The sequence below is a fragment of the Symphalangus syndactylus genome, chromosome 15, assembly GCF_028878055.3.
Source record: "Symphalangus syndactylus isolate Jambi chromosome 15, NHGRI_mSymSyn1-v2.1_pri, whole genome shotgun sequence".
NCBI lineage: Eukaryota > Metazoa > Chordata > Mammalia > Primates > Hylobatidae > Symphalangus > Symphalangus syndactylus.
The window spans coordinates 20,355,977-20,370,299 of NC_072437.2; the positions used below are offsets into that span (position 1 = coordinate 20,355,977).

The 14,323-nt window shown below is 50.4% G+C and overlaps 1 protein-coding gene across 1 annotated transcript; it reads left to right on the top strand.

The window, feature by feature from the left end:
- Positions 1-299: 299 nt before the first annotated feature.
- Positions 300-9,281, top strand: ZIC5 (Zic family member 5). Its single transcript, XM_055244192.2, has 2 exons — positions 300-2,178; positions 6,487-9,281. The coding sequence occupies exons 1-2, from the start codon at positions 636-638 to the stop codon at positions 6,927-6,929; spliced, it is 1,986 nt and encodes a 661-aa protein (XP_055100167.1). The 5' UTR covers positions 300-635; the 3' UTR covers positions 6,930-9,281.
- The last annotated feature ends 5,042 nt before the right edge of the window (positions 9,282-14,323 follow it).

The window sequence follows — 14,323 nt, forward strand, 5'->3', positions numbered from 1 at the left end:
CAGGTTGGGTGTCCAAACAAGAAGTTTCTAGCATCACCACTACAGGTAGGACCGGCTATTCACCCTTCTCTCCAAACAGCAGCCCAGGGCTCTTCCACCCCCCAAGGAAGGTGGAGGTAGAAAGTACTTGGGTGCCAGAAGGCACACAGCGAGAAGTGAGGCCAAGGTTTTTGAAACTGGGACTGCCCCTCGGGGGTCCTCAGCCCCTCACCACCCCGCGCCCTCTGCCCGCGTGCCGGCGCGCGATCCGCGAGGTGCGTCAAGGAAGAGCGGGGCGCTGCGCGCGCAGGCCAAGCTCAAACTTTCTGCAAGTGCAACTTGGGCATCCCCGGGGAGGCGGGGACATGGAGCTCCAGCGGAGGAGGGGGCGCGAAGCGAAAGCGCAGGCGGCCGCAAGCACGGGGGCGGATCCCCGCTGGGTCGAGGGCCTGAACCGGAGCCAATCGGGCAGCCGAGGCTACTGCCAATCACGCGGCTCCCTCCAATCCCACCCGTGCCATTTCCAAAATCTCGGTCCCACTGTGCAACTCAAATGTGGTGTTCACTCTGCCAATCGCTGGAGGATAGAGTGGGAACAGGAATAAGCAGAGTTAGGAGGCCAGGACAAAAGAAGTTAAAGAGCGCCTAATATATACATGTTTTTGAAGGCGGGCAGAGGGAATAAAGTCCCCCCAGTGAGGGTCTATGGGCCTGATTGTGTAGTTCTGATGGAGCCCCCTTTGAGCAAGAGGAACCCGCCAGCGCTGAGATTAGCGGATTTGGCAACGGCTCAGGTCCAGCCGCTTCAGAATATGACAGGCTTCCCGGCGCTGGCCGGCCCGCCCGCCCACTCCCAACTCCGGGCCGCCGTCGCGCACCTCCGCCCGCGGGACCTGGGCGCTGACCCCGGCGTGGCCACCACTCCGCTCGGACCCGAGCACATGGCCCAGGCGAGCGCGTTGGGCCTCGGCCCTCCCTCCCAGGCGCTCCCGGCACACCCGGAGGCTCCGGCAGCCGCCGCCAGTGCTGCAGCCTTGGTCGCGCACCCCGGCGCGGGCAGCTACCCCTGTGGCGGGGGCAGCAGTGGCGCGCAGCCCTCTGCGCCCCCGCCCCCAGCCCCTCCTCTTCCTCCCACCCCTTCACCCCCTCCCCCTCCCCCGCCTCCTCCTCCTCCTGCCCTCTCGGGCTACACCACCACCAACAGTGGCGGCGGCGGCAGCAGCGGCAAAGGCCACAGCAGGGACTTCGTCCTCCGGAGGGACCTTTCCGCCACGGCCCCCGCGGCGGCCATGCACGGGGCCCCGCTCGGAGGGGAGCAGCGGTCCGGCACCGGCTCCCCCCAGCACCCGGCCCCGCCTCCCCACTCGGCCGGCATGTTCATCTCCGCCAGCGGCACCTACGCGGGCCCGGACGGCGGCGGCGGCCCGGCGCTCTTCCCCGCGCTGCACGACACGCCGGGGGCCCCCAGCGGCCACCCGCACCCGCTCAACGGCCAGATGCGCCTGGGGCTGGCGGCGGCAGCGGCAGCCGCTGCGGCTGAGCTGTACGGCCGCGCCGAACCGCCTTTCTCGCCACGCTCTGGCGACGCGCACTACGGGGCGGTTGCGGCCGCAGCGGCGGCCGCCCTGCACGGCTACGGAGCCGTGAACTTAAACCTGAACCTGGCGGCTGCGGCGGCCGCAGCAGCGGCCGGGACCGGGCCCCACCTGCAGCACCACGCGCCGCCCCCGGCGCCGCCGCCGCCGCCGCCGCCGCCGGCGCCCGCGCAGCACCCGCACCAGCACCACCCCCACCTCCCAGGGGCGGCTGGGGCCTTCCTGCGCTACATGCGGCAGCCAATCAAGCAGGAGCTCATCTGCAAGTGGATCGACCCCGACGAGCTGGCCGGGCTGCCGCCGCCGCCGCCGCCGCCACCGCCCCCGGCCGGCGGCGCCAAGCCCTGCTCCAAAACTTTCGGCACCATGCACGAGCTGGTGAATCACGTCACGGTGGAGCACGTGGGAGGCCCCGAGCAGAGCAGCCACGTCTGCTTCTGGGAGGACTGTCCGCGCGAGGGCAAGCCCTTCAAGGCCAAATACAAGCTCATCAACCACATCCGCGTGCACACCGGCGAGAAGCCCTTTCCCTGCCCTTTCCCGGGCTGCGGCAAGGTCTTCGCGCGCTCCGAGAACCTCAAGATCCACAAGCGTACTCATACAGGTGGGTGTCTGTCCCCGGCCGCGCCGCCGCCGCCACCACCTCCTGCGCCGCCGCCGCTTCCGCCGCTGCTTCTCCTCCTGCTCGCCTTAATTTTTTCCTCCTTCTGCTGCTTCTCTTCGCATACGTATAACCCGGACATGTGACTTCTTTTTTTTTCTCTCCCCCCCCTTTTTTTTTCTATGAATAAGTAATTCGATAGCACACACAGGCCCCGCGTTGGGTTCCCACACGGCGGAGTCTCCAGCGCTCCCGCAGCCCCTCGGCCGGGACCCGCAACGCGCGCCAGCCGCCGCCGCCGCCACCTTGGAGCAGACGCAGCAGCAGCTGGAGCAGGAAGGCGCCCAGGACGGTCGGCAGCCCCCACCCGCCCGGCCCTGGGAAGTCGGGGAGGGCGATGGAAAGAGAGGCCGGGGCCGCCCCGGCAAGCGCCTCTCTTCCCACCGGGTCGTAGGCCCCGCGCGGTCGCCGCGCTCCGAGGATCGGGCGTGGGATTTGCTGCCGGATTTGGGACACTCGAGGCAGGCCTTCCGGGAGGGGAAGGGACCCCTCCGGGAAGACAGGAATGCGCTTTCGGAACCCCGGAGACCACTCGCACTCGCCCACTGTGACACACTCTTCACGCACACCTTCGTTTGCATGCGTCTCCCACAACTTTACACACTCATCCTCCTGCGCGTGCACCCCATTCCCGCGACATCTGCGTGTCCTCACACTCACATTTACACGCCCCACGCGCCCTCTCACACGCAGTATCGCACTCGCCCTGGAGGGCGCTGGAGTTGACATCTGTCCTTCTAGAGAAGGTTCTAGTTGGAGGAGGACCGAGCCTCCCGCCATCGGTGAGGCCTACCCTGTCGTGGAATTGGTGGGGAGCCACCGGCGTCGTGGGGACCCTCCCACCCCACCTCAAGCCCTGCCTCTGGGGATCCCACAGCGCTGAGGAGGGCGGCTGCGGCGCGGGGCGGTGGATGGCTCCTGTGGGTCGTGTGTCCCCTTTGAGCGGACGAGCGCGTCGGGCAGAAGCGCTGATGAGCGCGAACGCAGTCGGGATTTATAGGGACAGACACGATTAGCCCTCGGAGGACACTTAAGTAACTGGAGTTTACGTTCAGTAATCACTTGGCAAATTTATCGGCGCTGCTGCGGCCAGGAGGTAGCCGCCGGGTCCCACGCTCGGGCCGGGGGCGCTCGGGGCTCTGCGGGGGCAGCAGCGTCGGGGTGACCCGAGGCGGGAGCCTTGGCCTGGCTCCCGCGGGCCGCCTGATGGCCGGTGGGGAGCACGTTTTCCCAAGAGCCCCGTTTCTCTCTAATCGGGATCAGTCCGCCTTAATGATTTTTCCAGAAAGAAACTTCCCAGGAGGCTCTCGTAAAAACGCCCTGGCCTCTAAGCCGGCTGCTCGCTCCTGTGCCCAGCACTTCTCGGCAGGGCAGGATCCAGGGACCGTGAAGCCGCTCCCCAGCCTGGCCCCCAGAGGGAACCCCCAAGCGCGGTGCTGCGCGCGGCCTTGGGCCCTTCCCTTCTGCCCAGGCCTCGCGAGGGGAGCCGCCTTCCTTTCGCGGCTGCCGGGAGCTGCGGGCGCAGAAGCCGATCCGGGCCCCCGGCGGGACAGGCCACTCCCTGTCCCCGTCCCCGGTGGCTTCCCGGGGCACGCGCGCGTGCGTGGAGTCGAGGGGGGGCGCGGGGGACCCCAGGCGCCGAGGGGACCCGCGGTCATTTGGGTTTTCGGCTCTGCGTCTGGCGGACGGTTGCATTTCCTGCCCCCTCCCAGCGGCTGCGTGGGCCCCACCCGGTGGAGCGTGGGGGTCCCTGCGGGAGGGACGCAGGCGCCTCGGGTTCAGACTCTAACCCGCGCTTGGTGTTTCTGGCGGTCCCTGGGCCGCTCAGCTGTTGGGCATTGTGTCCTGAGAGGGCCCATCCGGACTTCCTTCCCTCCCTGCCACGCCGCTCTCCCTTTTGGGGGTTATCCGGGATCCCGGAACGGATTGATCAAAGGGACTAATCCCCGGGCCACTCCCGAAGGCCCCTTTCCTGACCCACGTGCCCCCAATTCCGTTTATAACCGTCCCGCGGGCCCGACTCGCGCTCTCTCGGGAGAGGGAGCTGCTGTTAGGAGCTGGCGGGGTCCACAAGTAGTTCCTTACTTTCCCACAGGCTCCAGGCTCTCAAACTCTGTAAATAGTTAAATTCTGACGTGACTCGTCCATCAGAATCTTAAATGTAAACACTGAGGTCTCTTAGCCTTTCTAGTTAGGTAGAATTTGCTTATTCCCCTTAGGCCCCCTGAACAACACAGGCCGTTCCATCGCCCTTGCCTTTTCTTCTGTTTTCTCCGTGCACCTCTTCTTTTATTTACCTCAATGTTCTATCTTTCCTTCCACGACATCTCTCCGTTTCCTGAGTCTGATTGTTCCCCTTTTTCATGTGCAGTGGAGGAGTTAGCAGTGTTCAAAGCGTTTCTTCACAACCCGGGATATGTAGGTTGAACAGAAACATGGCCATGCTCAAAAACAGCATTGCGCTTTCGCGTAGGGTGGATGAGTAAACCCACGTAATTACGCCTCCATATTGAAGAAAGGCTGATTTTAATTTCTTAAAAAGAATATGAATAAAAAGAATATAATGTTAACTTGGTCTTATCTACGACTTAAAGTGTAATGTAGAAATCAGGACAAATCACTGATGTTTTGATAAAAAGGGATTAGCTTTGTTTTTGTCAAAGCTCATCTACAGAGAATTTTTAGAGGTTGTGATTATCATGGGGTTGTTTTTTCTCTCTTTATACATCACTGTAGGAGGCATATTTGAATAATGTCTAATTCTATTTTTAAACAGTATTTCCAGGTAGGGAAAGTTAAATTCCAGGCATCTGCCTGAATATTCTCAGATGTGCTAGCATACTCTGCCATTGAAGCAGTTATTGTTGGCGAAATATTTTTAAAAAACTCACTACAGTAAAATATCTGCAGAGGGTGTAAGAAAATTCACCACAGAAATGTATGTACACTAAGCTGAGGCTTAATAGTTTCTTTTTGAAAATAAGTTATCCAAAACAAAAGAAAATGTCATACCTAGTGTATCACCAGAGTAGCTGCTGAAATGTGAGAAATTCAACTTTATTTTTAAATTATTTACCTAAAAGAGGAAAATATTAATACAATAATATGTATGAAATGACTTGTTTAATTATGGACTCAACTCTATCAAGTTCAGAGATACCAAGGGGAGAGGGAAAATTCAGTTAGACTGTTACCTGCTGTCTTCCTTTTCTTGCTATTTAACACCAAAATGTAGTGTGGCTGAATTTCTCTAGTTGTCTTATTAAGTATTTCCATTTCCTGGACTAGAGGCCTTGTGTTTAAAGGCGTGTTTGTGGGGTGGTTAGGCCAGCTTAAGGAGGTGACAGCCAAAAGACCCTGGCCTTTTTTTATTTTTTTAAAGTCTTTTTGACTAGTAAGCAATGTAGGGAGCTGTGAGAGTAAGTATACTTATGGCATAAAGTAAAGGTAGGTTCTGCTAAGGCTTGTGGTCTTTATTAATGTTTGTTAAAGCTTGATCTGCTGTGCTCTTAACCGCCCTGCAAGTAGTGAGGAAAGCTGCAGAATGCAGAGGTCAACAGCCTATTCTCTGCCCAGCTAGCCCTGTAAAAATCGAGTGGTGGGAGTGTGTTTCACAGGTGCCTCTATTTCTAAAGAAAAACATTGTTTTGTTTTACCTCCTTCCCTTTCCCAGCTCCACATTCTCTCCTGATGCCCCTCTCCATCAGTGAAATCCTGGAGAACACTGAAAGGAAATGCTATTATTATAATTTGACTGTACCCCCCAGTTTACTTTTAATTTAATGTATGTGTTTGCTTTTTTCTCTTTTTCTTATATGCTTACTTCCGCCTGTGGCTTTGGAAGTATCATTTTGTGTTTATTTTGACAGGAGGATCTCCCGCTTGTGTTTTTGAGTGTACAGACCCTGAGGGAAGTGTGTCTGTCGGGGGAGGGGGTCTGCGGGTCCCAGGTGGGTTTCAGTGTTACATTCTGGCCCTTAGCTCAGCACTAGGGATCTCACCCTGACCCCTATGGGACTGCAGGGGCTGACAGCCTCTCAGGAGCCCAGGTCCAGGCAAAGCCACCAGGCCAGCAGAATCCAGGCCCATCCTTGAAGTATCCCTTCCCTTTTGTGAATTAGGAAGAAGAATTAGGCTGGGAGTTGGTCTTTGGGAGAATAGGAAAAACACAACCTTGGTTCTGCTTCAAGATTTCTGTCAAGTGAGGGGTCTTGGAAAGCCATTGTTGACCTTTCCTGTCTTTCCTTGCAGGGGAAAAGCCTTTCAAATGTGAATTTGATGGCTGCGACAGGAAGTTTGCCAATAGCAGTGATCGGAAGAAACATTCCCATGTCCACACCAGTGACAAGCCCTACTACTGCAAGATTCGAGGCTGTGACAAATCCTACACTCACCCAAGCTCCCTGAGGAAGCACATGAAGATTCACTGCAAGTCCCCACCACCTTCTCCAGGACCCCTTGGTTACTCATCAGTGGGGACTCCAGTGGGTGCCCCCTTGTCCCCCGTGCTGGACCCAGCCAGGAGTCACTCCAGCACTCTGTCCCCTCAGGTGACCAACCTCAATGAGTGGTACGTTTGCCAGGCCAGTGGGGCCCCCAGCCACCTCCACACCCCTTCCAGCAACGGAACCACCTCTGAGTCTGAAGATGAGGAAATTTACGGGAACCCTGAAGTTGTACGGACGATACATTAGAATTTATTATTAATAATAATAAGTGAAATAATAAGTGGGAGTCCTTGGACCGCATCCTAACCTGAGACAATGCCGAGCCTGAGACAAACCCATGACTCAGACTTGCCACCGGGTCTAATTAGCCCTATTTATTCAGTATGAAACCCTATGGTGTTTGTACATTTAATTAATTTAATTAAGATATTTGGGCTTTTTTTTTTTTTTCTTAAAAAACAAACAAAAAACAACCAAGCTGGACTTGTACATTGCAGGAGGAGGGGGTTGGGGGCAAATTGTACCAAGGAAAATGAATGGAGAGATTAGTTAATGGAGATATACACTGCCGATGCAATATATATATATATATATATATATATATATATATATATTTGTAATTTTTTTTTAAAGGGGGAGAAAAAGAGCATTAAGTCAGAACTTAACACAGCAACAAGGCCCTCTGCATTTCCTGGAGTGCCTCTCAAATGCCTTTGACACCATACCATGGGCTGCTTTTGAGCCTCCTTGTTGGACCCTAATTCTGCCAAGGCCTCTTGATTGTAAACCACACACCTGCTGCATTGCCAACAGATCCTGTTCTGTACCTTTGCCCAAAAACATTTGTAAAAACCCTTTGAGTTTAATATTTGTAATTTTTAATTTCCACTCTTTTATTACTGATCTTACCTTAACACAATATTTTTATACAGGATTATTTCTTCAGTATCCTACTGTGTGATTTTAAAAAAAGATGCAGCAACCTTAATATATCTCCATATCTTGTGCTACTGTGATTGTTCAAGCAAAAGTGGAGAGAAGAAAAGCTGCTGCAATAAGACAACTGTGAAACTGTGATATTTTATAAAATAGAAGAAATTCAAGTGCTTTCTTTTTCCTATATGTTTTTTTTTTTTAATCTGAATTCTCAGATACTGCCTCCTAACTGTGTCCAAACTTCTTGTGTAATAAAGAGATTCTGTTTTCGATCCTAAGTTCTTTGGGATGCCAACATTCACAATCAAGTCTTGAGAAGGTGTGATGATGGCATCATGCCTATTTTTTTGGAAAGCTGTTGTTTTTAAAACAGGCCAACACCTCTTTTATACTGTTGTATCAGCATTTTAAAAAAAGTCTATTTTTCAATGCCTGAAACTGCATTTTAATGCATTTTCTTCCACCTGAGCACTGAGCACACCAAACTGGAATCCATTTGAAAATGACAGTGTGTGAAGTGTATGATTTACATTAAAAGAGGGGAGGGAGTTGCCATACATATTAAAATTTTTAAAAGGTTTATAGTTACCACCAAGCACTGATGAATGTGTGACCTTTGCCAGAGCTGTCAAGCTAGGATAAAAAAGGTCAAGGACCTAGGACAATAACTCTTAGTCAATTTATTTTCGGTTGGTACAACACATCTCCTGTGCAAAATGTAGTCCATCAGAAACACCATACAGATATACTAAAGAGCACTAATTTATCCTTAGAGACCCTGAAGACACCCCCTCCCCAGGGTTTGTAGAAATTTGTTTTGTGTGCTGTGAGTGGTTGATGTGGTCTTGTCATTGTTAATAACTTGTATGTGAACACTATTATTTGTACAGTTGAATTAATTTATTTTCAGACATCATCCTTTTTTTTTCTTTCCTGGAAGAGTTCAAAGCACACCAAAGAATTATATTATACATTTTGGTGAAAGATTGTCATTTATGATCCATGGTTTATTTAAAAAAGAAAAGGAAAGAAAATGGAAAAATATATTTTTAAGCTTACTTGAATGAACAACGTAATGTGAAAACCAAGACTCTTCCTGCATGTCTTTTTTCCATTGTGTTGATAAGATTATATATAGTTTATAGATATATTATATTACTAGTACAGTGCATGGTGCTGTTACTTGGAAAGCCTTTCAATGTTGTCTTCAGATTGTTGTGAATATGAAACATGCAGACCCTCCTTTATAAAGAAAAAGACCTTAAAACTTGAATATGAGATAATTTTACATTTTAAAAGTTTATTTGATTTTCATATTATTCACTTTCAAAGCCCTTTCAAATAGAAAAGGTATGAACTTTTGGGGGGATAATTTATGTATCGTAAACTTATTAGAACAAAATATTCCTGATGTATAATGAGTTGTTTTATTTATACAACTTTTTCAATGGTAGTTTGCACTATTCTTTATTATGCTACAGGTTTATTTATTATGAAACAAAGGAATATGTATTTTATGTATTTTACCATGCATAGGTTAACTCTTTGCCACAGATTTATTGGTTCGTGATACACCTAAAATAAAAAAATGTGTACCTCCAATAGAAAGCAAGCAAGAATGATTATGAAGTAAGAAATTTAATAAAGGTATTCTTATTATTATTGCTTATGTTTTACGTAATGGCATATCTCTCATACAAATAGAACAGGTTGCCAATGGAGTGAATGTCTTCCTTTGGCCTCTTGATTTCTTAGCCTCTCCCCAAGCAATACAATATTTTTGCAGCCTGGTTTAACTTACAGCTTACAAGCTTATCTAGGAAACACAAGATATTTATGAAGACTAAGCCTTGCAGGTTGTATGTAGAGTAGCATAAATCTTTTGGGTTACTGCATTTATTTGTTAAAATAAGTAATATCCTGATTGATTCTAGTCAGTGAAAAGCCAAAAAGTGAATTTTAGCATTTCTTTGGTGCCCAGCCTCCAAAAGGAAAAAAAAAGAATGAAGAAAATGTGGAGGGAGGGACAATGAGGCTTCTAGACACAAGGTGAAAGCAAAATCGGTCAGGGGCTGAGATAGGTATTGAATGAAATTGAGTAGTGGGCATCAAATGCCTCTTATGGCGTGGGAGATCAAGATGCAATTTTACTGTAGTTTGTTCTGGAAGTTGAGTGGCTATTGGTAATTTAAGCTGAGCATTTTGGGGCAGGTGTGTTGAACAATTAGATTCTTGCATGGCAGCAAAATATTCAAGTGGCTTAAATGCAGGTATTTGGCTATGCACATTTACAAGGCTGGATGTTTGCTTGTGTTTTTGTTAGCAGATACAAAACTGATAAAAGTCAAATAGTTAAAAGCAACTGCTAGTAATGTCAATAAGCATTTCTCTGAAAGGTTATAGTGGCTTTTAAAAGTCAGGTTTGTTAAATGTAGTAAAGGTGAAACAGGTTGCAAAGAGTTGTTTTAACTCAGATGACAATAACCAGCACACGAAGGAGAAAGAAAAACACTCATAAATGAGGGCCCCAATCAATGGGAAAACTTATAGCTCTCTAATGAAGTTTCTTGTGAAAAGAAGGGTGACACAAAGCCACCAAGACATGAATCATTCATGGGAAATATAAAAGATAAAAGATATCTGACAATGAGCAGAACCTTGTATAGAGGGTATAAAACAAGTTTCCCCTTCTTATTTTCTGCTTTAAAACGCACAGTCTCCCACTCCCAGCGTTCTCTGTCCAGTCTATAGAGTTAAAATTGACCACTGCTCGTCCTGCGCCACTTCAAAGTAATTTAGTCCAGAACGGAAGGCTTGGCGCTCGGACAATCTTCATGGTGTGTTAAGATTTCTATGGCAATTGGCAAGCAAGACGTTCCCATCTGAATATGTCTCAAAGAAAGCCACTTATTGACACTGAGTTGGCTATCATCAAAGACTTCATCTTCCCTAGGCAAAACGTGGCCCTTGCAAATACTGTTTAAATCATCTACCTTTGTTTTGCAGGCTAGGAGAATCTTCAAACGCACAATTATTTGAAATTTATGTATATATATATTTCCCATTCAGGATGCTCTTGGTAAAGTTAATGGTCCTAAAATCTAAACTCCATAGAGTTTGAGGGTGGGAATTACATTGTCTTAAGGAGTTGGAGATGGCCACACAAGCATCATAACACTGGGGACAGGAAAAGAGGAGGCCCGACTATCTGCAAACATATTACACTCTCATAAGTGATCTCTTCTATTTTGGGGAAGGTTTTGGAGACCATTGTGGTTTTACCCACCCAGTAATCTATCATCTGTCATCTCTCTATCTGTCTATGAAATGGGACAAGTGGTGCTGGCCACTAGTATTGTTAAATCCCAGTTGGGTTAGGAAATCTAGCTCCTGGGGAGGGGGCAGGGGAGACATCTGGTTTCTCAAGTGATCACCTTAAGCCAGCAGAAAAGAAGGCTGGTCACAAGGCAAACAAAACAACCCAGCCGCTTATTATTAATGGCACTTTCATCCCCTCACATCACTCCTGGCCTGCCAGTCCACCCACAGTGTAGTAAAACAGGACGTCCAGCCACGGAAGCCTTCCAGGTCTGGAGGCACAGGCAGGCCGGCAGGAGACCCTAGGTGAAACTGCCCTGGGGCCCCCAGTACACTTCCCCTCTGTGGACAAAAACTCAGCCCCACACCCACGCACTCCCCGAGCACACATTAACGTACACTGCAAGTGCCTAATCAGGCAGGGAGAAGTTCAAAGGCATGTTTTTTTTCTTTTTTTTTTGAAATTCAAACTACTGCTTCTACGGTCCATCCACGCAGAGCGTCAGGATCGCTATGGCAGTGGGCAGGGCCAGGGGAGTCGCCAGCAGAAGGGCCACTGTGATTCGAGACAGTCGATGAGACACAGCTGCAGTGACCTTTTTACTTTCATGCCAAGTTACTTCAGTCCACTTGCACCTCATCAGAAATTATATATATTTTCAGAGTTTAAGATTCTTCCATAGAACCTCCTAGCTTGAGATAAAGGGGAGAGAAAGAATGAAGAAAGGAGGATAGGAGCGGAGGAGAGTCGGGGTGGGGAGTGGGTGATGTTCGAAGGGTGGGGGAGAGGGGCAGGGGAGCCAGAGCCCCAGTTCCTCTTCCTTCCCTCCCCACCTAAGTACTTTTATTTGCAGAGCGATTGTTCTTTGTTTATTTAATACAAGTACTGTGTGAATGGTGAAAAATAAACACGATGAAAAATAACCAAACAGATGATTCCTCGGAGTGAAAAAGCCCGGACTTAATAAAAGTGCGAAGCAGTCACCGCTGAATGAGAAACCCTTTGAAGTGGAACTTATTATAGGAGGAATACTTTGGGGTTGCCTTAACGACGCCGCTGAATCGAAAGCGCTCGCCTTTGTCAGCGATTTGTTCTCCTTTGCTGGGGTGCCCGGAGAAATTACTTACATGGGCTGCCTTAACATGCAGCCTGCAAATCAGTAACTTTGCAGCTCAGACTCGCAGACGCCACTCGGCTGCGGACAAAAAGAGTCAGGGGGGAAACGCACCAACCTTTCGCGCCGAGGCTCTGGGGCTGGGGGCGCACGGGCGTGTTGGGGGCGGCAGATAAGAAGTTGTATTACAACGACCCCCTCGTCCAGGCTTCCCTATTCTTCCCTCTGCACCCCCCCCGCCAGTCCGGGCTGAGGATCTGCGGGCCAGGACTCCGCTCGGTGGCAGTGGAGGCCCGGCTCCTCCAGGGCCCACCGGCGAGGGGCGCTCTAGGGCGCGCGGGCCGGGCGCGGGACTTTCCCAGCAGCTCGGGCCATATTTAATAAGGGTCGTTCATCACCGAGGAGCTTTGAAGGGTCGCCTCCAGCCCTGTGCCCATTAGAAAGGCGGAGGTGACATTTAAACTCCGTTTTCAAGGATCGCGGGGGGATTTCATTGAAAAGGCAACTCGTTTGTCTTATGAGCCTGGAAACAACCCCCTTCTCGCTCCTTTTGACCACATGGCATAACTCAAAAACAATAGTTCAAAAGTGAAATGGCATCGTGGTGTTCATTCGGAGACAGGCCCCCATCTAGCACCAGAGAAAAGGGGTAGTCCGCAAGACAATGTGCTTTTTGTGTCCGACTCTGTCACAAGGATTGTGTTGTTTGCTTTGGAGGCTGCGCCTGTTATACTTTCCTGAAAGTGCTTGTGTTAAACAAGAGTTATAAGTCATCCAAAACAACAAACATTTTGATTTTCTTTGCCTAAAGGGCTTTCCTTGGCTATGGGCACCGTGAAAAAATAATGTCGCTGCTGAGAAAGGAACACCAGTAGTAGCATTACAAGCGGGCGCATTAAATATTGAATGACACGGGAAAAAGAGCTTGTCGAGGGGCACTCAGCCTTAAAGTCTTTCTTCAACTTTGTCTTCGGTGGCTGCTGGACTATTTAAGATGGTATTAATTAAGGCAGCTTCGGATGCTGCCGAGCCGGCCGGCCCCTCGGCCGCGCTCGGTCAATGGGCCTGTGTCCCCGCGCTCCGCTCACGCGTTGGCTGAGCCGAGTGCAAGTGTCACTTCTCATTTGGAGGCTGAAGAGAAGTGCCCATCCTACATTAAGGGCAGCAGGGATGCAGTCAGCAGCAGGCGTTAAAGGAATACGAGGGACTGGGGTGAGGGGAGGGGAGGCGGGAACAAAATGGGAACAGCTGCCCGGGGCGGGGTCGAGAGTGTGCCCCGCGCACCGCTTTTGGCACATTTTGGAGAGCGCCGCTGGCAAACCGGGGCCACGCGGGACTCTTGGGTTGGAAGACCCCCTCTCTTTCGTCGTTCCTGCGTGGGGAAAATGAAAACTCTAGCTCTGCACAAATCCATTAGGCAGGCTGGCGGGGCGTTATTTTACAAAGGGACTCGCTTCTACAAAGAAAGACAAAAGCTTGGTGCAAACAGGCGTCTTGACTGACTTCCACCTCCCCCTACGGTCCCCTTCACAGATCACAAACAAATAAAGCCCAAAGGACCTCAACCAAGGATCTCCAGATCCAATTTTACAGATGGCGAAACTGAGACCTCAAGCAAGACTCAAATTGATTTTTGTCAATATTCCCCGAAGTCAGAGATTTGAGACCCTCTTTGAGACCAAAGAGCCAGGCGGGAGTGGAGTTCTCTTTAAAGTTGCCAACAACCACGCCAAAATGTCCCTTTCCCCTGCCCCCCATTGCAAGTGTTTGATTCAAAGTCAAATGGAAATTGGTTTCAGCAGTTGAAAATTCCTAACATAAAAAAAGGAATGAAGCTTACTGCCAACTGACTGTGGCATAAATGAAATGCATGCTCTGAGAAACTCTGTTAACTATCAGTTCTTGATGAAGAGAGACAAGATTTGGCTGGGCAGAGGGGGCAGGGCATCCCGGCAGATTGATTTCTGCAGCCAGAAGCCCAACAGGCACCCCCGTCTCCCTATGTAGCGTTTCACCTGGATGTAGGCCTTCTCTTTTACCACACGACCCCTTGTAGGTGGGGGGAGATGCAGTAAAATGCCCTCCCCACCCCCACCCCCACCCCCGTGTGTGTGTGTGTGTGTGTGTGTGTGTGTGTTTAGCACCCTTAGCTTTTGATCCATTTGCAATGTCTGATTCTCCATCTTAAAATGTGTCCATTCAGGGATCCCTCTGGCCTTTTGGATAAGGGGCGGGTCATGTTTCCACCAAGAGCCAGACTGCAGGAGAACT